Raw genomic sequence first — 25,286 nt, forward strand, 5'->3', positions numbered from 1 at the left:
ATTTCCTCTCAAACCTCATGTATGTCCATTAAGGTTTCAACAGAACTATGTTAGAATAAGCATAAAAAGAGGCTCCTGGGTGGCTCAATTGGTTAAGCCACTGCCTTCATGACTCAGGTCGTGATCCTAGAGTCCTGGGATTAAGTCCCATATCGGGCTTCCCCTGCTCTGCAGAGAGCCTGCTTCTCCCTCTCCTTCTGCCTGCCACTCCCCCTGCTTGTGCTCATTCTGTCTCTCTGTCAAATAAATAAATAAAATCTTAAAAAAAAAAAAAGCAGCATAGAAAGAGAGCACCCTGTGTATTCTATTAAATGGAAGGAGGCAGACGTAGGCAAGGACAGTTTTACCAGCATACCTATTCAGTGAAAACCTAAGGCAACTGAACTTTCTAGAAACCAAGGCAAAAAGAGACCTTCCCTGGCACAAACACCAAAACAAACAAACCCAAAAACAAACAAACAAAAACAAAAACCCTCATTATCTAATAAAAAGAACCACAACTAAGCAGAAAACAGTTTTAGCAAGAATCCCAAGAGTTCATCAAGAAAATTTTTTTTAAGATTTTTTATTTATCTATTTGACAGAGAGAAAGACACAACATGAGTAGGGGGAAGGTCTGAGGGGGAGGGAGAAGTAGGCTCACTACTGAGCCTGCTCCATTCCAGGACCCTGGCATCATGACCAGAGCTGAAGGCAGATGCTTAACCGAGTGAGCCACGGAGGTACCCCAAGTTCATCAAGAAATTTTTGAGACAAATATTCAATAATGTAATTAGGGAAGTATATTTGATCCCAATCACTTCTATAATCAACCAGAGCTTTTAAAAAAGCAAAATCAGAGATCATATGCTGAAAGTCTATGAAGACATTTTAATGGAGGACATTTCCATCACTGTAGAAGGTGCCACTGGGCTCCCTGTTGAGTGTCACTTTTCTAAGTATTTCACAGAAATAGGTCACTTGCTTCACCCCCTCAATAAATCCATCATCCCCATTAGACAGGCAGAGAAACAAATTCTGCCACCCAAGCATTCCAGAAGCCTCCGAGACCCACCCCGAGGTCCCCTCGCAAGGCTTTCCAGTGATGGGAGCCAAATCCCGCCCAGCTTGCCACTCCGCGCAGAGCCTGACCCAGAACAAAGAGAGCAGTAAAGTAACAAAAAAGGAGGAACAAACCCAGCCCGGGCAAAGGAAGGAAGAGGTGAGAGAAGAGCCACAAGTGGGTAAAAGATAAGTACATTTCTGGGAGATGGGTGGGAGCACACTGACGTCAGAAAGGGCAGAGTACGTCTGGGGCCCAGAAAAAGGGCAAAGTGGGGGGCGCCTGGGTGGCTCAGTGGGTCAAGCCTCTGCCTTTGGCTCAACTCATGATCCCAGGGTCCTGGGATCAAGCCCCACCCCCACCCCCCGCATAGGGCTCCCTGCTCAGCAGGACGCCTGCTGCCTCTCTCTGCCTGCCCTCTCTCTCTCTCTGCCTGCCCCTCTGCCTACTTGTGATCTCTCGCTCTCTATTAAATAAAAAAAATAAAATCTTAAAAAAAAAAAAAAAAAGCCTGGGATCCTCTCAGAGACAGTAAGACAGACAGAAGAGGGGGAAGGGGACCACAAACCAAGGGAGAACGGAAGGTCAACAGGTGCAACAGCTCTGCAACCTGCTGTCCTTCCCCTTGACCCTCCACCCAGCAACCCGGCCTCAGGCAGCCCAGGCCTTTCCTCTGGGCCAAACACACACAGACCAACAGACAGCGATAACAGACAAAGGACAGATGATAAACAGTCGGCATGCAACAGGAAGGGACTCAGGAAGGGACTCACTGAACACCTACTTTGTGCCCACAGCATGCTTGGCACCATGCGTGAGGTAACTCGGTGAATCCTCACGTGAGGCAGGTACAAGGAGACCTTCTCCACCGTTGGCAAAGGAAGGAAAGAGTAAATTACTATTCTCTTATATGCATGATGGAATTAACTACTCCATGGGCGTAAAAGAGAAACTGGTAAAAAGCATTTCTCTCAGATATGGAAAATAAAAATAAAAACTCCTTCTAAGTACTGAGGGGAATGTAAATCGAGACCATCTGTGCTCTTGTTTTCACACCTCAGTTGGCAAAGCGGGAGGTGTTTGCCAATATCCAGGGTGCATGCAGTGGGGTGTGGGCCCAGACACCCCCACTTTATCTGCATAAAAATAAAACTGCTCTGGCAACATCCAACAAAACTGAAGTCCCCACTCCAGAAAGTCTCACAAGTGTCTTCATCATATAGTTGCTCAATTATCTGGGAACATCGATATCCCCGGCAGCCTTCATGAACATTGCAAGGGATCCTGAATTAAAACCACCCAGCTAAGCTACTCCTAACTTCTCAACCCACAGAAATATGTGAGACTATAAATGTTTGCTGTTCTCAACGGCCAAGGTTTGGGGAAGTATGCTGCATAAGTGATACATGAGAATTAAATGCAGGTAGATATAAAATGCAATTAGGACAACATCAAGTACACAGTAAGCGCTCTTTCAATCTTAGCTATGACTGTCAATAATCTTCCTGCCACCGGGCCTTTGCTCATGCTGTCTTCGCTGCTTAGAATGCTCTTCTCCCATCCCCACCATGCAAACTCCTACATACTCTTCAGACTTCTGCTCAAACACTGCTTTCCCATAGAAACCTTCTTGGAAATGCCACTTCAGAAATCCCCTTTATACAATCTTTTATTACCCTCTGGTTCTCCTATGAATATCAAATCTATAGTAATAGTAGTTAAATAGTAATTCATGTGACTATTTTTAAGACTTTTTCCTCTTCTAAAACGTAAAAGAATCTCAACCTGACACACTGCCCTATCCTCTGTACACACAACAGAAACTCAATTATACCTCTTAGAGGGCAAAAACCCATTAGAAAAATGAGCAAAGACAAAAACCAGGCTGTCTGCAGAAAATAAAATGGAACAGAAAAGAGGTACAGACTATTCATAATGAAAAAGATACAGAGTAAAATGAAGTCCCCTTTTTCCTGACTAACTCATTAACGAAGATGAAAAGGGCTGACGATGCCCCAAGTTGGCAGGAAATGGCCACTCCCGTCCACTCGTACTGGGCACTTAATGGGTGCAGGCTCTCTGGAGGGCAGGGCTGTGATGTAGATCAAATCCTAAATGCACATTCCCTGTTATCTTATAGACACATAGGATAAGTGACCCAAAAGATATACATGCAACACCGTTCCCTGGCATATTGTTATGATGTAAACCCTGGAAATATTGTAAAGGCTCCCCTGACAGGAGTCTACCCCAAACAGCGGCTCCTACTTGGACATTAAGTACTCAGCACATGGTCAACTGCCTCTGCAGCTGCCACCTTCCCCAGTGATCCCACCTGCAGGGGCAGGAGCTGACTGATCATCACGCACCCTGGCAAGGCCACGGGCCTGTAGTCACAACCGAAATCCAGATTATAGCAGTTTGCTTTGGCTTCTTGCCCACATTCATTACACTGGTTCTTTTAAAATGGTCTTTAGGGGGTGCCTAGGTGGCTCAGTCGGTTAAGCCTCTCCCTTGGCTCAGGTCATAATCTCAGGGTCCCAGTCTGCTCAGCAGGAGTGTACTTCTCCCTCTCACTCACCCTTTGTGCATATTCTCTCTCTCTCAAATAAAGAAAATCTTAAAAAAAAAAAAAAAAAATTCTCTCTTTCCCTCTTCCTCTGCCCCTCCCCCTGCTTACTTGCTCAAGAACTCTCTCTCTCCCTCAAAAAAAATTTTTTTCACATGGAGGAAATCTGAAATAGGGTCAGCAAATGACACCATGTAGTCTAAACCAAGGACCCCTATTTCACATAAGAGGACAAGTCACTCCACTGTACACCTCCTTAAGGGTGCAAGTGATAACACTGCCCGCCACCCCAAGCCCAGCAGGGCTGTGCCAAGGACGAAATGAGTTTCCACAGCAGTGCCCAGAAGCCTGCCAGCCACAGAGCAACCACTCTTAAGTGTCAGCCTATGTTAGCATTTGTGATGGCTGTCAACCCTTCTGAGCCATGGGAAGCCCGGAGAGTCGAGCAAACATTTTGAATGTTTCTGTGAGGGTATTTTTGGAAGAGATTAATATTTCAATCAGTAGACCCAGTAAAGCAGACTGCCCTCCTTAATGTGGGTGGGACTCATCCCATCTGGTGAAGGCCTGACTAGAACAAAGAAACCCCACTCCAGTAAGACGTTTCCCGTCTGACTGCTTTGGAGCTGACATCAACTTCTTCCTGCCTTTGGACTCAAACTGAAACACTGGCTCTTCCTAGCTTGCAAGCTGCTGGACTCTGGCCTGGAGCTACGCCACTGGCTCTCTTGGGTCTCCAGTTTGCTGACTGCAGACCTTGGGCTTGTCAGCCTCCATAATCCTGTGAGTCAATTCTTCATAATAAACCTCTTTGCAGATGTATATCCTGTTGGTTCTGTTCCTCTGGAGAGCACTGACTAATACATGATTTATGAAATCTGATTCATTCCAGGTGTAATTATGGCTATAAAGTTCCAGTTCATGACGGTTTCAGCTTGAAGGGCTCAAATCTGTCAATGTTCACACCAGATTGGGGGGGCAGAGAACACAGGCAGGTCTCCCCAAGCCCCAAGTCCCAGAGTCACCGCTGAATCGCACAGACATCTGAACCCAGTGGAACAACTATACCAAGCTCAACCTGCCAGCCTCACACCCTCTCTCGCCAAGTCCCTGGAAAGGTCCTACAGCATGCCCTGCCAAGGGGGCAAACAGGGTGCTGAGGCCAGAGGCCCACACCTGGCCCTGCAGCCAGCAAATGCCCCTGAGCCCTGGTCTGGTCACATCACAAAGAGGGCCCCTTGACAAAAGCATGTAGGAAGCGACCCTCACTTCACTCTGATACCTGCAAATCAAATTAATATAAATCCATTATGAAAACGGAACAGCTAAAGGAACGCCATGAGGAATGCTATTTGAGGCTGGGATCAATGTCCTGAAGCGCCTGCAAAGCACACCTGGTTAACACTTTAAAATAAGATCACTCTCAGGGCTCCCCAGGGGCTTGGTCGGTTAAGCAGCTGCCTTAGGCTCAGGTCATGATCCCAGAGTCCTGGGATCAAGCCCTGCATCAGGCTCCCTGCTCAGCGGGAAGCCTGCTTCTCCTTCTGCCTATGCCTGTTCCCCCACTGCTTGTGTTCTCTCACTTTCTCTCAAAGAAAGAAAGAAAATCTTTAAAAGAAATAACAAGATCACTCTTTAATTTTGTTTAATGTCATTTACTATTTGCCAGCTTCCTAAAATGGTTTAAAATGGTCAGAGACTCGGGGCGCCTGGGTGGCTCAGTGGATTAAGCCGCTGCCTTTGGCTCAGGTCATGATCTCAGGGTCCTGGGATCGAGTCCTGCGTCAGGCTCTCTGCTCAGCGGGGAGCCTGCTTCCTCCTCTCTCTCTCTGCCTGCCTCTCTGCCTAATGTGATCTCTCTCTGTCAAATAAATAAATAAAATCTTTGAAAAAAAAAAATGGTCAGAGACTAACAGGAATACATTGGATATGTTCAAAACTTGTTTCAAATTCAAAATGCAAACCAAATCGGAGGATAAAAAAAATACATAGATAGCAAGCACCTGGAATTACAGATTCCAGATCACATGCTAAAAATCTTACTAATACATTTTGCCTAGACTTTACAAGGTCTGTCGAAGACCCTGTGGGACAGATATTCTCCCCACTCCCCTGGCGATGAGGGACTGAGGGGGAAGGAGGATCCGCTGCGGACCTCCAAAATAACTTAGAGCGTGTTTAAAAGACAGATGTGAACATTTGCATGTTTTGCTGAAGCTTACACATTAGCTCCAGAAATCATCATATGAGGCCTTCCTCCTGCATTCCACGCACAAAGACCAACTGCTCAACAGAGCAGATTCCACTATGAAGAAAAAAAGAACACGTCCAAGTTATGAGTTTAGAAAACGTGTCATTCCCTGGATGCTAATTCACAACTCACCCTGTTAAAGAAGGGATATTTCACTGTCCATTCTTTTCTGTTTCACTCAGCCAAGTACCATTCAGGCTAAACTTCTCAACGGGAAACATGAGGACTTTTACGCTAGACAAGAACCAACAGACAAGACGTTAAACTGAACTCATAAAAGACGTCCACAATATCTTCTCTGAGCATGTTTTCAGAGCATCATCAAGTTTGATGGCTTAGGCCAGCGACAGAAAAGGAACAAATCCTAAACAGTAGATTTGCAGAGTGGGAGCAATTCTCTGGGGGCCACCGTTGGTCAGCTCAACCTCTGCCTGCCTCCGGGGCTCAGAGCTGGAGCCAGTTCTCAGCCTGGACCCCAACAAAATGCTGGCCTTGCGGAGCTATTGGTTGAAGAGAATCGCAGCACATGCCTGAAGGGCTTTACATAGCCCTCCCACCCCCACACTCACACACTCACAGGACCCCATCATCTCTCATTGAACTCTTAAATGTCCTGAAAACTGAACCAATTCAAACAGGCCAAGAGGGTCTCACCTCTCAGTTTACTGGGTTTGGGCCCAATCAACTCTTGCTAAGAGCAGGAAGACAGGACAGACACCAGACGTTCATCCATCATCATACTCTTGATCTGCTCCCTCAGTGGGGGAGACAAGCCAGAGCACAGATGATTCGCACGCTCTCCATCACTGGGGTGTGGATCAGAGGTATGGACGGGGCCAAGCATGTTTAGGAAAGAAAGGAAAAAAAAAAAAAAAAGTAAAGGCAGAGAAGAGAGGGGGAGGAAGGGAGACACTAACTGTTCTTCCTTCGCCTTTCAGAAAAGTCCTTGCTGACCCAGATGCCAGGTTAGGTTCTGAGAAACCAGGATGAAGACACAGGATTCGGAAAAATCGAAGAGTTGGAGAGGTAAGAGCTGGGGGGAAGGGGGAGCTTGAAGACCCTCCCTGTTTAGCTGCTACAAAGAACCACAAGGGGGAAAGTGCTTGGAGTCTAGGAGGCCTGGTCCCAACTCAGAGCTGTCCTCACAACCCCATGTCACTGCCTCACCCGAGCCTCTGGGATGAGGGGACAAGGTGGGTCCAGCTTCTGTGGACCCTCGGCTCTGCCCTTCAATGACTCAATATTGCAATTTCCCCACCATATGCCAAGCAAAACAGGGCAGGAGAGACACTATTTCTCCTGTGGTCTCTTCTTTCTGGCCATCCCACAAAGAAAACAAACAGCAGACACTCTTACCACATGCGTTTGTCCGAATGAGCTCGCCTTGGCAGAGTCCTGGCAGAGGCTGGGCCCCGACGGGCTGCCCGAACCGAAGTACCAAGGCCATGTACAGAAATCCACTCCAAAAGCAATTCAGAGAGAAAGGGGAATGATTCTCCGTGAGAACCCCAGCGCGGGCAAGACCTCAGCACAGCCACCCCGCTGTGCCTCCCTCAGCAGCTTTCTCAGTTTGCTTGTTGGGGCAAATCCCAAGATTGTGGCTGCTCTGGAGGCACAATGGGTTATGTAACTCCAGGCAGCCTGGGCACCCTATCGGCTCATCTTGTTAAACCGCCCCAAAGAGAAAATGACGCACCCAAAATGTGATATCCTTAAGTTGGGGGGGGGGGCAGGGGAGCAGGGCTTTGTGCTAGACACTGGGCTTTGCCTAAAAATGAAAAAGGAACAAAAGGTCTGCTGTTCACCTCACTGCTCGCTAGGAACCGGGGGCGGAGGGTATTTACCGGAGGCCTGCTGCCAAGTGGGCTCCCGGGACTGTACTTGGCAAAGCCCCTGGAGGCGGAGAGGCATTCTTGGGGACACTCCAGGTCTCTCCGAGAATAGTTTTCACTATTTCGATGACCCTCTAGTAAGATTTGAACCTGCACCATCCGGCCGTCCAGCACCTTGACCATGAAACAGGGTCTGTGCTCATAGTCCTGTTCACTCAGCCGCTGCCAAGTGTGACAGCGCTGAGCTCTGCGGCTCAGCTGTCCCCCACCGGCTTGCCACCAACATCCCAGCAAAGAGCCTTCAGGCACCACGCCCTATGGGGTTTGAAGTTCCAGCACTGCATTAGACCATTTCTTTGTCCTTGGTTGTCACGTTCAGAGAAAGTGAAACTACTTCAACAGGCTGGATGTTTCCTGGATTTCACTGGCACAGATTCCACTGGAAGCCCAGGGGTTAAGTTCACATGCTTGTACAAGTGAGGACACAGTTGGGACACTGCCTCCTCCAGGAAGCCTTCTGGGTCCTCCCACAAACTTTTCCCTTCCAGGCTTGGCCAAGCACTCCTCTCAGCGTGCTCCCATATGCCCATGCTATCGCTGTGCTAACTGCGGTGCACCATCCATTTTCACTCGTTCATCTGACCACCCCACTGGACTGTATTCCTGGGGAGCCCAGAACTCCTGTCCTGGGGTCATGACATGCACTCCAATCTCACTCCTCAAGCTCAAGGATCTTGGGCAGGATGCTGAACCTCTCATGATTTAGTCTCTCTACCTGTAAAAAGGGGAGAAGAGACACCACTTGCCAAGCACTGGCTGCATGAGGTATGATTTTAATCACTGGGATTCAGGGCTGCACAAAGTCCTTGCCCTAAAAAACAAACATGTAGTAATAACTCATGACTAAGCCTGGGGAGGAAGGTAAGGCAGGAAAAAGAGAAGGGGAAAGGTAGCAGTGGACCATTCTTTGTTCAGGGCAGTCACAAAATGGCCTCTAATGAAATCCCCTTTGGAGAAAGTGAAAAGGGAATCATGAGGATATCAAGTGTAAGGTGATCCAGGTGCTGGGCAGCAGCAAGAACAAAGGTCCTGAGGCAGCACATTCCTGGTGAGTCCAAGGATTAGCAAGGAGGCCAGTGTGTCTGGTGTGGAGTGAGCACAGAGAAGACAGTCAGAGAGGTGAGAAAGCCCTGTCACTTAGACCTCCACTGGCCATGATCCGACAGGAGCCCACTGGAGGTCTGGAGCAGATGAGTTAAAGAAATCATCTGACTGTGTGTTTAAAAAGCATCATTGGTGGATAGACGGAGAATGGACCTCACAGAAGCAAGCAGGGAAGCAAGTGGCCCAATTTGGAGGCTACCGCAATAATCCAGATGTAAGAGGAAGGTGGCCTAGGACAGGGTAGATGCCGTGGAGCTGGTGAGAAACCATCAAATTCTGGACACAGTGAAGACCAAGCCAACAGACTTCCCAGCAAACTGGGGTGTGAAAGAAATACAGAGATCATGAATGCCTCCAAGGCGATTGGTCTTGGCAACTACAAAGACAAAAGTACCATTTATAAAGACAGGGTAGACCACAGGAAAAGCAGGCCTAAGTGGGAAAGGGTTCACTTTTAGCTATTCAAGTTTAAGATGCCCACAGACACCCAAGGGGAAGATGTTGTATATGGCTTTAAACCAACATGTCTGGCCTCCAGGGAAGAGGATTAGTCTGAGGACAGGGGCTAGACAGGGGTCAGTATGGGGCAGATTCTAAATCCTGGAGCCTGGGGGAGATCACCTGTGGCACAAGTGCTAATGAGAGAGGGAGGGGCTAGCAGGACTAAGCTCCAGGCCCTCCAACATCCCCAGGATTGGGAGGAACAACATTCAGCAAGGTAGGAGAACAGGAGAATCAGGGAGCCAAGGGAGGACCAGATTTCCAGAAGGGAGTGCTCAGCAGTGTCAAGCCCTCCTGAAAAGGCAAAAAGATGAAGCCTATATACAGACCCCTAGACTGACAAGGCCTTCAGTGCTAGGGGAATGGTAGGCTCATGCCCTGCTCGCCCTAGGTGCAGGTGAGCACAGAAGAGAAACTGCAGTGAGCACAGACAGGAGCAGAGACATGGGTACCGGTACTGGCCATGAGGACCACAAGCAATTCTCTTCACAAAGGGAGAGATCATAGCATGTTTCTGTGCTAAGAGGAGAGCTCCCCGAGCAGAGGGAAATGGATGACGTGGAAGGAGAGAAGGTGCAGGAAATGTCTCCTTCCAGAAATGGGCAGGCCAGCAGGGGTGGGATTCAGGGCACGAGCAGATGGAGGGCCACTCGTGGGGCAGGAATTCAGCCCAAGGGCGAGGCCCCCAGGCTGGGATCCTGGGCCATCCCCCTGGCCCACTATACTTGGGACACTCCTGACATACAGGAGATCCCCCACGCTTAACTGTGAGACAGATCAGTCGAAAGCTACTGGAAGCAAATCTGCACATTTTCAGCTGTCACTGGGTGTTATTTCAAACAGGAGGAGAAAAGTAAACACTGCAGACAAAACGAGAACTGGGGTGAACTTTGATATGAAGGCATCTAGATGTGACTCTAACAACACTCCTTGCTGCTGTCTGAGTTCACCAGCCCACAGTACATCTGCTCGGAGCCCCGCCAAGCACTCATCCCCATGATCCCTGGGGGTGGGGGGGACAACAAGCAGGAGCTCCAGTGGGATAAACTCTGCTCCTGGGCCACGGGGAAGTCATGACGGCTGCAGGCACGTGTAAGAAGCGCTATCTAAGCCAGCCTTGGCAGCAGATGCCGGGCACCACGAGCAGCTCCCCATGTTTGCATCCCCACAAGGCAGTCGTGTGTGATTTCCATTCCACCTGCCTTTATGTGAGAATCAGAAATGGAGCCTCCGCGAGAGAAGCAGGAGCCAAACTACACCCAGCATCACTACAGGCCAAGCAAGCTGCTCAGGGTCCAAAATTCCCATCCTTGGGGCACCTGGGTGGCTCAGTTGTTAAGCATCTGCCTTCAGCTCAGGTCATGATCCCAGGATCTTGGGATCAAGCCCCACATCGGGCTCCCTGCTCAGCAGGAGGCCTGATGCTCCCTCTCCCACTCCCCCTGCTTGTGTTCACTCTCTCACTGTGTCTCTCTCCGTCAAATAAATAAATTAAATTATGAAAGAAAATTTCCCATCCTAACCTCCAGGGCAATTCTTCATCTCATGTTGGGTCTGGATGGTTCGCTCTTGCCATCCCAAAGCTCAGACCCTCCGCACTCCATTCGTCCTCCCCGGCCCTTCACACCTGCCCCCAATGACTCCTGTGGCCACATACCCCATGCCCCCCACCCCACCCCAGGCAGAAAAGGCCCCCTTACCGGTGATGGTGCAGGCATCCCGGTACCCTCTGCAGCTGGGAGCATCTTCCACAGCCTCACTTACATAGTGCTCCTCAGGGATGCCCGGGCTGCAGGCTACGACTGCATGGCTGCACGCCTCCAGAGGGGGCACAGAGTTGGCCGAAGTGTCGTCGTGCGGAGCTGTGGCGTCCAGCTTGGCAGGTTTCACGGGAAGGTGCCCACTGCCATCGGGGGCCCCGCTGCCGGAGTCTGGGGCAGTCAGGTGGACAGCCCCGGGTAGGTGTGGTGTACCAGCAGGGGCTCCTTACAGGAAACCTAGGGGACAATCCAGACAGAGGAGCAGTTAGCGGAGCTTCTGAAAAACGACAGTAAAATAAGGGCCCTGAGATGATGTGGGTTCAGATCACAAATTCTGCAAACCAAGGCATTTCCCATCAAATTCTTCAATTCTGATCAAAGAAACGGCACAGTGGAGCTTTCCAGAGACCACCTAATGTAGGGTGACACCTTGCCCCGAAGGCTTATTAATGGAATGTGTCCTTCCCTATAGCTGTGGCTTAAATTTCCATTTTGATTTCTAATACTAATTCAAATAATCAGTATAATGCCTATTAACAAAAGCTCTTTGAGATCATCAATAATTTTTTAAGGGATCCTGTGACCAATAAAGTTTTAGAATTACTGCTCCAGTATATAGTTCTTTTTTTTTTTTCATTAAGTATAACAACCAGTATAGTTAACAGTAAATAACCAGTATAGTTCTTTTTTTCTTTAAAGATTTTATTTATTTATTTGACAGAGAGAGAGAGAGAGAGATCACAAGTAGACAGAGAGACAGGCAGGAGAGAAGGGGAAGCAGGCTCCCTGTCTGGACCCTGGGATCATGACCTGAGCTGAAGGCAGAGGCTTAATGCACTGAGCTACCCAGGCGTACCCCCCCCCTTTTTTTAAATAAGAAAGGAAACAAAAAGAGGGGGAAACTAATGGACATTTTACCCAATACCAACACAGCCCAGTAGGTTGTGACAGAAAACTACAGCCCAAGATCTGTGACCTTTTCCCTCCACAAGATGTTATTTACCATAATACACCAAGAGTTCCTATTAGATATAAATGAATTCAGCCCTCATTAAAGTGAACACACAACTATCAAGTGGGAATGAGTGGGGGAGCCTGTAGATCCCTGGTGAAAAGTGAAAGGTAACCAGAGATAAAACTGGATTGTGACATCTAGTTAGTGGTTCAAATACAAATGGAGAAGCCACCTGGTAAGAAAAAGCCTGGAATTCCCAAGCAGGACCCCAAACATATTGCAGGCTGCAGCGGCCTACGGAGGTGGACCAGGAGACCTCCAGAAGAGACCTGTGAGCCCATTAAGCTACTGTTCTATGCAAAGACAACAGAAAGACATTGTCAGACAAATAAAAGCTTAAAGATTTGATCCCTGATACTCCTGAGGAAGCTCCAGCCAGGGAAAGCCACCACACCTTACAGGCTCCCCACTAGTGAGCAGATCAATGGAAAGAACTCAAAGGGGAGGAAGGCCTGCTTATAGTTAAGAATGGCAGAGAAATTAAGCCAGGGACACTTAGAATTAAGGTCTAAATAATGCACACGATTCACAAGCTTGAAGCAAACAGCTGAAAAGGGGAAAAAAAAAGGTCAAATGATTTATAGATTCTCTAGTCCCCAAAAAAGAAATACACAAACACACACACTAAACAATATTAAGGAACCTTAATAGCGGTCCAAACAAACAAAAACAAACAAAATCTCTATCAGACTGACAAAGATTTAAAAATTATAAAAAGGTTCAATTTGGCAACACTTTTAAGAAACAGTGTTAGGCATTACTTGGGGTGGGAGGGGTGGTAATAAATTCAGGAGGGCAGCCTGGCTGGATGTGAGCCCAGGATGTTTACCACCATGAAATGCTAACAACAACCCAACCATGCGGGGGGGGGGGGGGGGGGGGGGGGGGGTGTTAATTACAGCTCCACCGGAAGAGACAAGGCAACCATGCTACCCTGAAAAGAAGTTTCAGGGCCCAGATGATTTCACCACCATGGAAAGACACCCTGCCCAGAGGGAAGGGAGAGGATGAACATGGCCTTCCAAAAGTTTTAAATCCACTAACAGACTGAACTCTCAATGTATCCCTCAATGTATCCTTCTTTTTCTTTTTTTAAATAGGGAGTCTCGAATATACAGATTTCTTAAAGACAACTTCAACCGTGGATTATATAACTTTTGCTTTCACGGTCCATAAAGTGAGGGGTTTGGCCAAAATCCTGGTGATTACGAGCCCTAAACTGTCCTGCCTCCTGGCACCTTTGCTTCAATTTACAGTAGTCATACCCTCACCCCAGGAACATACTCTTTTTTTTTTTTTTAAAGATTTTTATTTATTTATTTGATAGAGAGATTACAAGTAGGCAGAGAGGCAGGCAGAGAGAGAGAGGAGGAAGCAGGCTCCCTGCTGAGGGGAGAGCCCGATGCGGGACTCGATCCCAGGACCCTGAGATCATGACCTGAGCCGAAGGCAGCGGCTTAACCCACTGAGCCATCCAGGCGCCCCGGAACATACTCTTATAAAACAAATAGTTCCAGGGCGCCTGGGTGACTCAGTTGGTTAAGCGTCTGCCTTTGGCTCAGGTCATGATCCCAGCGTCCTGGGACTGAACCCCATGTTGGGCTCCCTGCTCAGTGGGAAGCCAGCCTCTCCCTCTGCCCCTCCCCCTGCTCATGCACGCTCTCTCTCTCTCTCTCTCCAATAAATAAATAAAATCTTAAAAAACAAATAGCTCAAGTTAGTATAAGCACTTTCTAAAAAACATAGTTTGGACACATCAGTAAATGCTCACTCAAGCCTCAAACGGGAACACAAGGAGCCATTTTGAAGCACAAAGTACACTTATTATGGGCTGCAACTGGCAAAGCCCTCAGAAGCTTGAGAGGCCTCTCTTTTTTAAGTAGAATAGAACTACTCCAATTTATTTTCTTATCTCCAACCCGGGTGAAAAAGAATTAAGTACAAAGGCACGGGCATTCACATGCACACCGCACCTGAAGTACATCATATCCCATAATTTGTGAATTTTAATGCTCACCACATGACTTTCTTTGGTCATAATATTTTTGGTTTGCTGTGGTTAAAAAATATATATATACCCACATAACATAAAATGTACCTTCTTCACTGCTTCTAAGCGTAAAGCTCAGTAGTGCTGAGTACCTTCCCATTGTGGTGGAACCAATCTCCAGAATGCTTTTCAGCTTGCAGAAATGAAGGTGTACCCATTAAACAGCCCCAGCCTCCTCTCCCGCCACAACCTGGCACCACCACCTACTTTCTATCCTATGAATTCCCTACTCTAAGTGCCTCATGTGAATAGAACCATAGCATATCTTTTTGCAAATGACTTACGTCACATAGCATAATATCCTCAAGATTTATCTGCGTTGGAGCATCTGCTGGAATTTCCTTCATTCTTTCTAAAGGTTGAATAATATTTCACTGTACTGAGAAGCCCTTCTTGAAATGAAAAGACCAATCTCTCTCCCATTAAAGTCAAATGAAAAACAACCTGAACTTCTACAAACAGAAAAACAGTTACAGGGACGCCTGGGTGGCTCAGTTGGTTGGACGACTACCTTCAACTCAGGTCATGATCCTGGAGTCCTGGGATCGAGTCCCGCATCAGGCTCCTGGCTCCTTGGGGAGTCTGCTTCTCCCTCTGACCTTCTCCTCTCTCATGCTCTCTCTCACTCTCTCTCTCTCAAATAAATAAATAAAATCTTTGAAAGAAAGAAAGAAAGAAAAACAGTTACAGGGACACCTGGGTGGCTCATTCAGTTAGGCATCTGAGCCTTCAGCTCACATCAGGGGTCCTGGGATCGAGTCCCACATCGGGCTCCCTGCTGCACAGGAAGCCTGCTGCTTCCTCTCCAGCTCCCCCTGCCTGTGCTCCTTCTCTCACTGTGTCTCTCTCTCTCAAATAAATAAATAAAATCTTTTTTAAAAAATAAATAAATAATTAAAAAAAAAAAAAAGAAATCGCAGCCGACCCAAACCACTGAAATTCTGGAAGAGGAGCTAATCCACCTAAGACACATGCCTCTGTGCCAGGTACATCTAACATTCTCAAAATAATCACAGATTTGCAAATCTGCCCATCATACTCACATGCCAGCATCCCCCATCCTATTTCACTGTGAAACCTTTCTCCACGTGGTACCCAGTTGCCAGGTGTTTACCTAACGGAGTTTACTTTGGGAAAAGCCTCTCTGTGTGTCTGACTCAATACCCCACCCCCATTCTCTTGTCTCCCACACACTGTGAGCATCTTGAAAGTCCTGGCACCTGCTGGGTACTAGGTAAATATTTACAGAATAAATAGTCATGAGTGAAGGACAAGGGATTTGGTCCCAATGACTCTGAGGATCTCCTGAAGCTACAGAGTGGTAGTTTGAGGATCACTGTTGTACGAACCCCATCGCAAGTCACAACGCCTCGTACTGACCTTGAGGAATCTCTCGGAAGGGCGTCTGCAGAGCTGGGGGGAGGGGATATAGACCACACCCTGTGGGCTCTGCAAGAGGGCGCCAATCGAACCTCACCACGTCCTTCCCATTACTGACTGATACAGACCAAGTGTGATTTTGTGTAAGATCACCCACACACAATAGTTCAGGAAATCAGGAAGCCTAACCCGTAAAACCCTCAAGAGCTGGCTTGCGAGTCCCTCACCCAGTTTCTAGGTTGAAGAAACTCAGAGCATGAGTCCTGTCCCCACCCCCCAACCCCAGAGAGACCTCAGGGACGGTGGGGGAGGGGTGACAACGCTTCTCTCCTGCCCCTAAGTGCAGCTGGGCAGCCAGTCCAGGAGTGCTGTGAGAGACACAGTACTGTTTCAAAAATCAGTTTTCCCAGAACAGTGGTTTATCAGCGCTTTTATTCATAATGCAGTTTTCTGCTGGGGACTCTAAGAGCTCAAGGATCAGAAATAAAGAGAGCCAGGCACCCAATCAGACTCCATAACCAAGTGGCCACTGCAAAGGAGACCACCCAGCAATGTGACCCCAACAACCCCAAAGCAACATTTGGGGGGCAGGGGGGAGAGAGGCGCTCCTGTATGTCCCAGAGCCTCAGACGCCTCCTCTCTGAGGCAGTAATACCCACATCTCTCAGACTGTTAAACAGATTATAGACACGGATGTAAGTCTTTATAGCCAGCACCGTGCTAACCACACAGCAAACCCTCCAACTTTACAAATCCCCAAATTGCTCCCCCCCTCCCAAAACTATTTATTTACTGTGTAAGAGAAGTGAATGTTCCTAAACATGCACAATTTTGAATACCAGTATTCTGTAGGGCAGTGCATGTCTATAAAGTCCTAGCCATATCAACTTCTTTCCTAAGATTGTATTTATTTGAGAGAGAGCACAAGCAGGGAGAAGGGGCTAAGGGAGAGGGAGAAGCAGGCTCCCTGCTGAGCAGGGAGCCCAATGCGGGGCTCGATCCCAGGACCCTGAGATCATGACCTGAGCTGAAATCAAGAGTCGGACACTTAACCAACTGAGCCACCCGGGCGCCCCAACAATATCAACTTTATTAAGAGCTCAGAGAGTGCACCAGGCACTGTGTCAAGAGTATTTTGGAGGCTTTAGGTTATGCCACCCTCTACCACCTCCCCATCCTTGCTGGGGTCCTGTGACCAGCCCCATTTCACAGTTGAGAAAAGAAATGCTCAGATAGGTTCATTAAATTTCCAGAGGTCACAGAGCAAGCAATCCAGGTCTTCACTGCGACAAGGGATGGAAACCCAACATGAAGACAATTCCTAGCACCTGGTCTCTTGCCTTCCCCTCTGTCCACCGTACACGAGCATCTGAGGCTTCACGGGATTCAGGAACAGAGCAGCCACAGCCCTGGGTGCTCTCTGGCTCCAGCAAACCCTGGCACCCCCAGCAAAAGGCCTCTTTCAGGCAGAGGAAACAAACAGGGCTTAGGCAAAGTGAAAGTGGACAGTCCTGAGCCATGAAAGGGCCTCTGTTTCCCTGCCTGACTTCTGCTTGCAGAGCCTGCGGGAAGGAAGGATTTTTCTCAGCAGAGGAGTGAGAAATTCTGCAACCTGGTCAATTCTTCAGCCAAAGAGGTGCCAGGAAAAGAAGTAGGAGAAAGTACACATGGAGGCGGTTTTGCATTCGAGCTAGGAAGCTTCTCCAGCCTCTGGCCCAAGGTCCTTGACCTAGGCTCTCCTGCCTCACTCTTCTTCTCAACTTATGACCCATGATCCAGCCCCCTGGTTATCAGGGGATAGGACAAGCCACTCATCTTACTCTAGTTTGTTGCTGACAAAGTACACGGTGCAAGCTCTCGTCCCCCGTCACCGGCATGTGATTTTCGGGAACCGGAACTAAAACCCAGAGAGCTGTGTGACACTGAGGACATGGCACTGCCTCTCTGAGCCTCAGATGCCTCATCTGGATAAGGAAGACCTTGAGGAAGCATGAACCAGACAGTCCCTTGCAGCAAGCCCCATGAGGAGCCCCAAAAGCACAGGAAATTATGGGAAGGCTTCTGTGTCATCAGCCCTTCCCCTGCACCACCCTCCCCCCACCCCGTACTATCCGCATGAATCCTCCTCCCTCACCCACATACAGGGGACTTCTGAGAGGAGAGCCAAGTGATACTATGCAGATACAGCCGCCCTGCACAGGAATAAGCTATTTCCCAAGAGCCAAAGAAAGGAGCTTCCACCAGGACCAACTCAGACATTGTTGGGGGGAAAACAGAACAGGGCTCCAGAATGGTGGCCCCATAGGTGACAAGAAGAAGCTGGTGCAGGATGACTCCCTCCATGGCCAGCCATGTGTCTGAGCTTGCAAAGCCTCCATTTTCTGAGCAAAGGAATCCAATACATCTAGCACAGGACCTGCTGTCATAGTTTAGTAATTCTGATTAGGTCCAAGAACAGCAAAAGTTTTCATCAGAATTTTATCAGTCCTGCACTGACGCAGTGGCAGGCTGCCACACATCTGCTGGCTTGAAATGACACCTATTTACCAACTCTGTTTTCTAGGTCAGCAATCTGACATGGGACCCCCTGGGCCCCGGGCAACAGGTCAGCAGGGCCATGCTCCTTCCTGGTGCCCTGGAGAACAGCTGGAATCCAAGCTGATTCAGGTTGTTGGTCATAATCGGTTTCCTGTGTTTGCAGGAATGAGATCCCGGCTTCCTTGCTGGGCTCTCTGCTGGGTGCCAGCCTTTGCTCCTAGGCATCCTGTGTTCCTTGTCATACTTCCCAGGTTCTTGCCAGTGACCTGCACATCTCAGAGCAACCGCCCGTCGAGTCCTTCTCACACCTTGAACCAACAGTCCCCTCCCTCCACATCGGAGTAGCTCCTCTTCCGTCCCCCTTCTCTGTTTTGAAGGGCTCATGTGATGACACTCACGTGATCAGGGCAATTTCCTGTCTTAAAGTCATATGATCAATAACCTTAATTCCAACTGCAAGCCCCTCTGGGCCAGAACCTAGGTTGGTGCTGGACTGATGAAAGCCAGGGGACAGCAATCTTGGAGGAACTACTTTAGAATTTTGCCTCCCACAGGGGCCTTTGGTTCTGAAGGCCCGGTAGACCTCAAGAGCCCACCATGTCGCCCCCAGCCTGGTGAGAAGGCAAACCAGAGTCAGCCCAGACCCTTTTGGCCCCACAGGAAGATGCCTGAGACCCAACACTGGGGACCAGACAGGAGAGGGTTTAGTCCCAGTTCTGCTACCACCTACTGACTGTGGTTCTCGGTCAGCTTCTAAGATGTATCTCATCTATAAAATGCAGGTGTCACCAATGGGTCACCAAATGGCTGGGACAAGGAGAAACAATGAAAGCAGGTGGCCTGCCCAGCCTGGGAGGGGAGCCTAAGCATTAGTACCTGAACATACCATGGAGGCAGATTAATATCTACAACGCAGTTTTTCTCTCAAGAATCAGGTAACATGCAGGCTGTGGACTCAGGGCACTCACTTCCGGGCCCGGACACTCCCCAGAGGCTGAGTCAATCACAAAGGAGGCTGACTGAGGTGTGATGAGCTCCAGGCTCGCCCCACTCTAGGGTCAGCCATGCTGCAACTGCTTCTCTGAGCAAACCGCTGTGTGCTTCGAAGGTGCTGGGACCCACATGCGCTACTTCAGAACCCAGGTGGCCTCAGCATTCCTGTAACATAAAAATGAGCCACGGGCTTGGCACTCAACCTAGTAATTTACATGCATGACCTCATTTATGGCTCACAACCTATAAAAGTAATACCAGTAGCTGCTGTTTTCAGGAGAGGAACAGGCTCAGAGAGATAAGTAACTCCAGGATTTGAACCTAGATCTGAATGGCCCCGAAGACGCTGCCTTATTGCAGCCATGAGTGATCCTGGGCGACTGTGTCGTTCACTCAAGTGGAGAATCCTATGCCCCGTGCTCTCTCACCGCTGCCCCTTCTCTTACAGCTGTCCACTGTCTCTCAAAGCAACCCTCCTGAGACGCCTGAGTGGCACAGTGGGTTAAGCATCCGACTCTTGGTTTTCAGCTCTGGTCGTGATCTCAGGGTCGTGAGATCGAGTCCCACGTCCAGCTCCGCGCTCACACGGCGTCTGCTTAGATTCTCTCTCCCTTGCTGTCTCTACCCCCATGCTCATGTGCTCTCTCTCTCTCTCTCTCTCTCTAAAACAAACAAATCTTTAAAAACAAACAAACCCTCTTGCCATAATAGGGGCAAAGGAACCCAGAGTGAAGATCCCACTGAAACCACTCAAGTGCACATAAGAAATATGTGTCCCTCCCAGCCAGCCGAAGGCACAATCTGACCTCTGGGGCCACGCTGGGTAGGTACGCAGGCCTCCGAGGGGCACCCGCCAGGTCCGATCCTCCCTGACTTCTCCGTCTTATCCGCTCTCTCCCCACTGCATCTGACCTCTCTACCACTCCCAGCAGCTCTGGCAGCTCCTTAAATAACTGGACAAGCGGCAAAGTAGTGGAAAATACCATGCACAGTTGGAACAGCTGAAGGATGAGGAGGGGAGGAGCTGCCACTTTGCGCAAAGGTGACACATGGCAGAAAGAGCGAGGCCACCAGTGGACGGGCGGGATGGGAGTCCGGGGGAGGAGGGTGTGAGCCCCCAGTTTTGCAGAATGACAAAATGGCTCACTGCAGGCTTTCACACACCCAAAACGCTTTGTCCCCTAAACCAAACCCACACTAGAGCCTGGTGGGGCCCTTCTCATTCTGGGAGGCAGCAGTAGGGCCAGGCTGAGGGCCTGGCTCCACATTTCATCCCCGGTAACAGGAGAAGTGGGACTGGGAAGTATTTCTTGTTGACACAAAAACTTCAACGACCGATCGCTATGCCACACTGCAAAGGGAAGGAGCGTCCTGGGAGAGGGTGAGCAGGACTACCCGTGGCACCAGGAGGCAGGGTCAGCCAGGTCAGAGCCACAGTGGGCACCCCAAGGCACAAGAAAGGCAATGCCATATGGTCTCAAGGAGAACTGTCAGGGCCTCTCGTGGACTCCTAGGAGGTGCCTGGAAAGGCGCCCTGGAAAGGGAGGGGACAGGGCTGGGGACTGCAGGCAGGTGTCCTCACAGTTTGCACTGGGCTGGCTGAAGGCGTGGAGGTTGGGCGGGGGGGTGGCACTCTAGTGCCTGCCACGCGTGTCTTCCTCCCTGAAACCCACTTTCCCATGCTCTCATGCTCGCGTGTGTGCGCGTGTGCGCGCGCACACACATACACACACAGGAAATAAAAGCCATTTCCAAGGCTGTACCATTCTCTAGTTCCAAAGAAAGTGAATCCCCAAAATAGTCTTTAAAAGAAAATCAAGAATCAAAGAAAAGGCTGATAACTCTAGGCAAATAGAGGAAAAATTATGGGGTCTGGTCCTTTATAACCCCACCTTGTCTTTTCTAAACCTTGCTTAGGACAGAAGCAAACCAGCCCACACACGGCACTGCCCCCCGTCCCCCAGTCCCTGCCAGGAAGAATAGGCCCATTTCATCCATCGAGTCTCATGAATGAAAACTGCTGTCAGGTGACCAGATCTCCCAGTTTCCAAAAATAATCCTGCCGCACCGGAGAGAACAGAAATGGCCAGCCTCGCCACCTCCCAGCCCGTCTCCCAGAAGAAGGCCGGCGAGGGAATCAAAGGCCATGCGCTGAGAGCCTTACGTAACAGGCCCAGCTCTCTCAAGCTGGCGGCAACAGATTTATAACACGCCAGAAATAGCTCCATCTCCTGCAAAACAGGACCGGCCTGGGAGGCTGAGCAGCAGAGTCTCGCCTACAGCCTGCCTCTCCCCTTTCATCCGCAAAGGACCTCTTCTGTGCCTTCCAGCACAAAGTAAGTTCAGTGAGACCAGCTGCCAGGGCCCCACACAGACAGGTATCACCTGAGACCCTCCCTCAATGCTGGAGAAGACATTCAAAACCTGGGTCCCTCAGAGGCGGCGTGCCCAGGCCAGGGGACGAATGGTAACTCCACCTCAGTCAAGTGTCCCCAGCACCACTGGGTCGCTCCATGCTCCTAAACCAACTCAGGACAAAGCCTGGCCTCTGGACACTTTACCCTGTCAGCCCCAGAGTGCGAGGCCAGCCCGACAGGTGGCAGGCAGGACGGAGACGGTCATGTGTGCCCTGCCCCACTTCGAACCCCAATCGGAAAATCCGAAACTGCAGCAGAGGTCTGTTCACATTCCCAGGATGCCCTGGAGGAGTTCTGGAGGCTGGCCAAAGCTGGGGAGGGTGGCAAGGGTGGTGACCTCGTCCAGAATCGCCAGAGGATGGCTCACCAACAATCTCCACGATTCCAGGCTGGAGGGCTGCTTTAAAGAGGAAACAGTCCCCTGAGAAGAGCCAGATGTCCTCACCAGGAAGCCCAGCAGCGCAGATGCAAGTGTTTGCACTTTGAAGGGGCATGGGGCCTCACCTGCCCTCTCAACATATAGGCCTGAATTAGCAATAAATCGTGCCTGGCCAAGAACAGCAGTTGCCAAACTGTCACGCTCCAGGATAAAGTTAATACAATAACCAGAGTGGGAAGGAGGCCCAAGGAATGTGGGACAAGGGTGGAAGACAAGAAGAGAAGGGAGCAGTTCTCTGTGCAGAAGCCCTCCCGAGGTCCTGGCTTTTATGGCACTCAGTCCCTGGGAAGAGCCTGGCTTTTAATGATTACAACAAGGAAGAGTATGAATGGCTCCTGGTTACTGCACAGTGACCATGTCCCAGGTCAGGGCTGAGTGCGTTACCCGCAGGCGTCCTGACGTAAAACTCCACGGTGGCCTGTGGGGCCTGCGTCATGGCTCCTTCCTCACACTGCTGACGGAGACACGGGCTGGAGATTCCTCGCCGACGGTCCGAGAGCCTGGAGGTAGGGCTCGTATTGAACCTTAGCCTATCTACCCAGCACACAGCAAATGTGTTGTACCCAGCAAATGCCAATAAATGCAGAAGGTGAGTGTCAGCTTTGTTCATGGCATTCTTTTTTTTTTTTTTTAATATTTATTTGTTTGACAAAGAGAGAGAACACAAGCAGGGGAAGCAGCAGAGGGAGAGGAAGAAACAGACTCCCGCTGAACAGGGAGCCCGAGGCAGGGCTCGATCCCAGGACCCTGAGATCATGACCTGAGCTCAAGGCAGAGGATTAACTGACTGAGCCACCAAGGCGTCCCTCATGGTATTCTCTTACCACTCACGTAAACTGGTAATTTTTCCGAACAGTTAGGACATAAAAAGAGCAATCCTTCACAAAAAAGAAATTCATAGTATAAGATAATGTCAGTTTCAAGATAAATGCATTCAAAGAAATCATGAAGATCATTTTACACTGAAAAATGTTAACATCCCCCAATGAAAATGCTTAGGCATCAGTCATTAATAAAGGAAATTCAGTGATAGTTTTCAGGAGGAAAAAAAAAATCACCAAAAAAATCAAAGAAATAGTAATGAAAACATGAGATACTATCTCATTATCTATCAAACAGGCACCCTTTTCTTCCCCTGTAGATAGAGCCTCCACTGCAAACAAGGGTTTAGATAATGAGTTAGCTTCATGTCCAGGGGCAGGCATCAAAAGCAATCCCTCTTCTCCAAGTATTTCCTAGGAAAAAGACCATAACTGTGGACAGAGAGAACTTTCCTCTTCTCATCACTGCACAACAGAGAACAGTTAGAAAATGAAAACCGCCTAATGATACAGACTTCAATTCAATAAAGCAAGGCCCATCCACATAACACATCTGTACACTCCTAACTGTAACACCATTTCTTTTTTTTCATTTTTTAGAAAATTTTATTTATTTATTTGACAGAGAGAGAGAGAGATCACAAGTAGGCAGAGAAGCAGGTGGGGGGTGGGAAGCAGGCTCTCTGCTGAGCAGAAAGCACAATGCGGGGCTTGATCCCAGGACCAGGAGACCATGACCTGAGCCGAAGGCAGAGGCCTAACCCACTGAGCCACCCAGGTAGCCCATAACACCATTTCTAACATCAGTGTAGAGAAACGTGTTGTGGTCAAGCCAGGATGCTCAGGATAGATTCAGTGGGAAAACAGCAGACCACAAAAGCAGGTGCAGAAGACAGGGTGCCTGTTTTAATAAAAATGAGACACATACAAATATAATAAAAGAAATGTCATCTTCATGGGCATCCCAACCTCATGCCCCATCCCCGCCCACAGAACTACATGCAATAGTCTGCTGCTGCCCTTTCCTTATTAGAGCCCTGGCTGTCCTTCCTCATTACAGTCCAGCCTCCCCTCTCAATGGCTGGGTGAGCTCTAGCACCACTGCACCTTCCTAGATGCCCACAACTTTTGAACAGCCTGAGTACAAGCACATTCCTTCACCAATGCAAAAAATGCCATTCCTAAAGCACTTCCACCATAAGCTCAACCCCTTTGAAACAGTCCCCATAAGTCACCATGGGGGGTGGGGCAAGTTAAAGTTAGTTGGCCTCTACAAGCCTCAGTGCTCTCCTCTGTAAAATGGGACATAATAACAGTACCTAAGTGTGCAGGGTTGTCATAAGGATTCAGTGAGATATAATATGCTAAAGTAAAGTCAAATGTACTCTAAGCACACAGAGTCAATGTTCAGTGACAGCTCCCTTAATGGGAGTCAATTTGTTGGGAAAATGGGAACCCTATTTCAACAAGCATTTTCCTACAACCAAGCTATGTATAAAGTTCAAGCACACAAGGCTTATTTTCTATGCTTCATATCATATGGACAGAAGCTGACTACAATCAAGACTCACTTCTGCCTCTTTGGTTCGTTGCTGTGGCCTCAGTTCCTGGGATATAGCAAAAGGCCCATGAATGCGGAAAGAATTAGATGACTCGCCCAACTGACTATAACCCCAACCCATCTTCTGATTTAATTACAACTACATGACAGGCTAATCACGACTGTGGTGACTCTGAGGTACAATGGGTTTCCACTGAGTCATCTGTCATACTAGGAAGTGAGAGGGACTGTGTGAGAGGATTCCTGAATGACAGAACCAAGGTCATCTTCTGAAATTGACCCACAAAACCTGAAAGCTTAAAAGAGAAAATTAAGTCTCACCTAAGCATCAGAGGAGGACAGGAAATTTTTATTTTCAACTGTACTTCTGAATAAAGCTTCATTCCCATTTCCATATCAGCTTCTCAGTATGCAACAAACTACAGTGAAATCATAGCCTTGTGTTTTTGAAAACAGATTCCGTAGCTATGGTAACAGAAGTTGTCACTACTCAGACTTCACTGTAGGATCAACTGGGGAGAAACAGCTCTCAGTCCAGACACAGCTAATCAGCTCCGGACAGTGTTCTTTTCAGGACAATGTGCTTAAACCATAATTAACAAAGCCCTTAAACAGAATTCTCTAGACAAACTGTACCACATAAAGGTTCCTTCAACTAACAATTCATAGTTAGGGATACACACACACAAATCTTCTTGTCCTGATTTTATTAATTCTAAATAATCCCCCAAGAGGCGAGTGATTGGTCCACATTAAAAACATCAGATTCTGGACTTGAATCATCGTGCCAGCAAAGAAGCAATTTTCTACAAAACATTAACATAGGCATCTACACCGAAGTGGGAAACCATGGCTCAATTTTTATCATCCACTTTTGGTAAGTAATCCAAAACAGACTTTGGGATTACTCAAGAAGTAGCACAAATAATTAGGAATGCATGGTATTGAGAGTA

The 25,286-nt window shown here is 48.7% G+C and overlaps 2 protein-coding genes across 13 annotated transcripts in view; both read right to left on the reverse strand.

Annotated features, from left to right (window-relative positions):
* The window catches only part of TRAK1 (trafficking kinesin protein 1), a 118,060-nt gene extending 106,726 nt beyond the window's left edge, over positions 1 to 11,334 (reverse strand). For 3 of the 12 annotated variants that reach the window (XR_001179758.2, XR_001179759.2, XM_013057130.2), the window contains exon 1: positions 7,219 to 7,487. Coding sequence is in view for 9 of the 12 variants with exons in the window: in XM_013057130.2 (XP_012912584.1) it covers positions 7,219 to 7,309 (91 nt within the window). In the remaining 3 variants the exon portion in view is untranslated. Of the gene's footprint in view, positions 1 to 7,218; positions 7,500 to 11,059 lie in introns of those variants that run through there. The other 9 variants (XM_013057132.2, XM_013057133.2, XM_045089021.1 and 6 more) reach the window with 8 other exon arrangements.
* LOC123394338 (serine/arginine repetitive matrix protein 1-like) overlaps positions 11,134 to 25,286 on the reverse strand; it is a 93,276-nt gene continuing 79,123 nt past the window's right edge. The window contains exon 5 of the mRNA XM_045088146.1: positions 11,134 to 11,356. Coding sequence (XP_044944081.1) covers positions 11,134 to 11,356 — 223 coding nt within the window. The remainder of the gene's footprint in view (positions 11,357 to 25,286) is intronic.

Source organism: Mustela putorius, unplaced genomic scaffold, assembly GCF_011764305.1.
Source record: "Mustela putorius furo isolate JIRA1106 unplaced genomic scaffold, ASM1176430v1.1 tig00003834_pilon_pilon_pilon, whole genome shotgun sequence".
In the NCBI taxonomy this organism is placed as follows: Eukaryota; Metazoa; Chordata; class Mammalia; order Carnivora; family Mustelidae; genus Mustela; species Mustela putorius.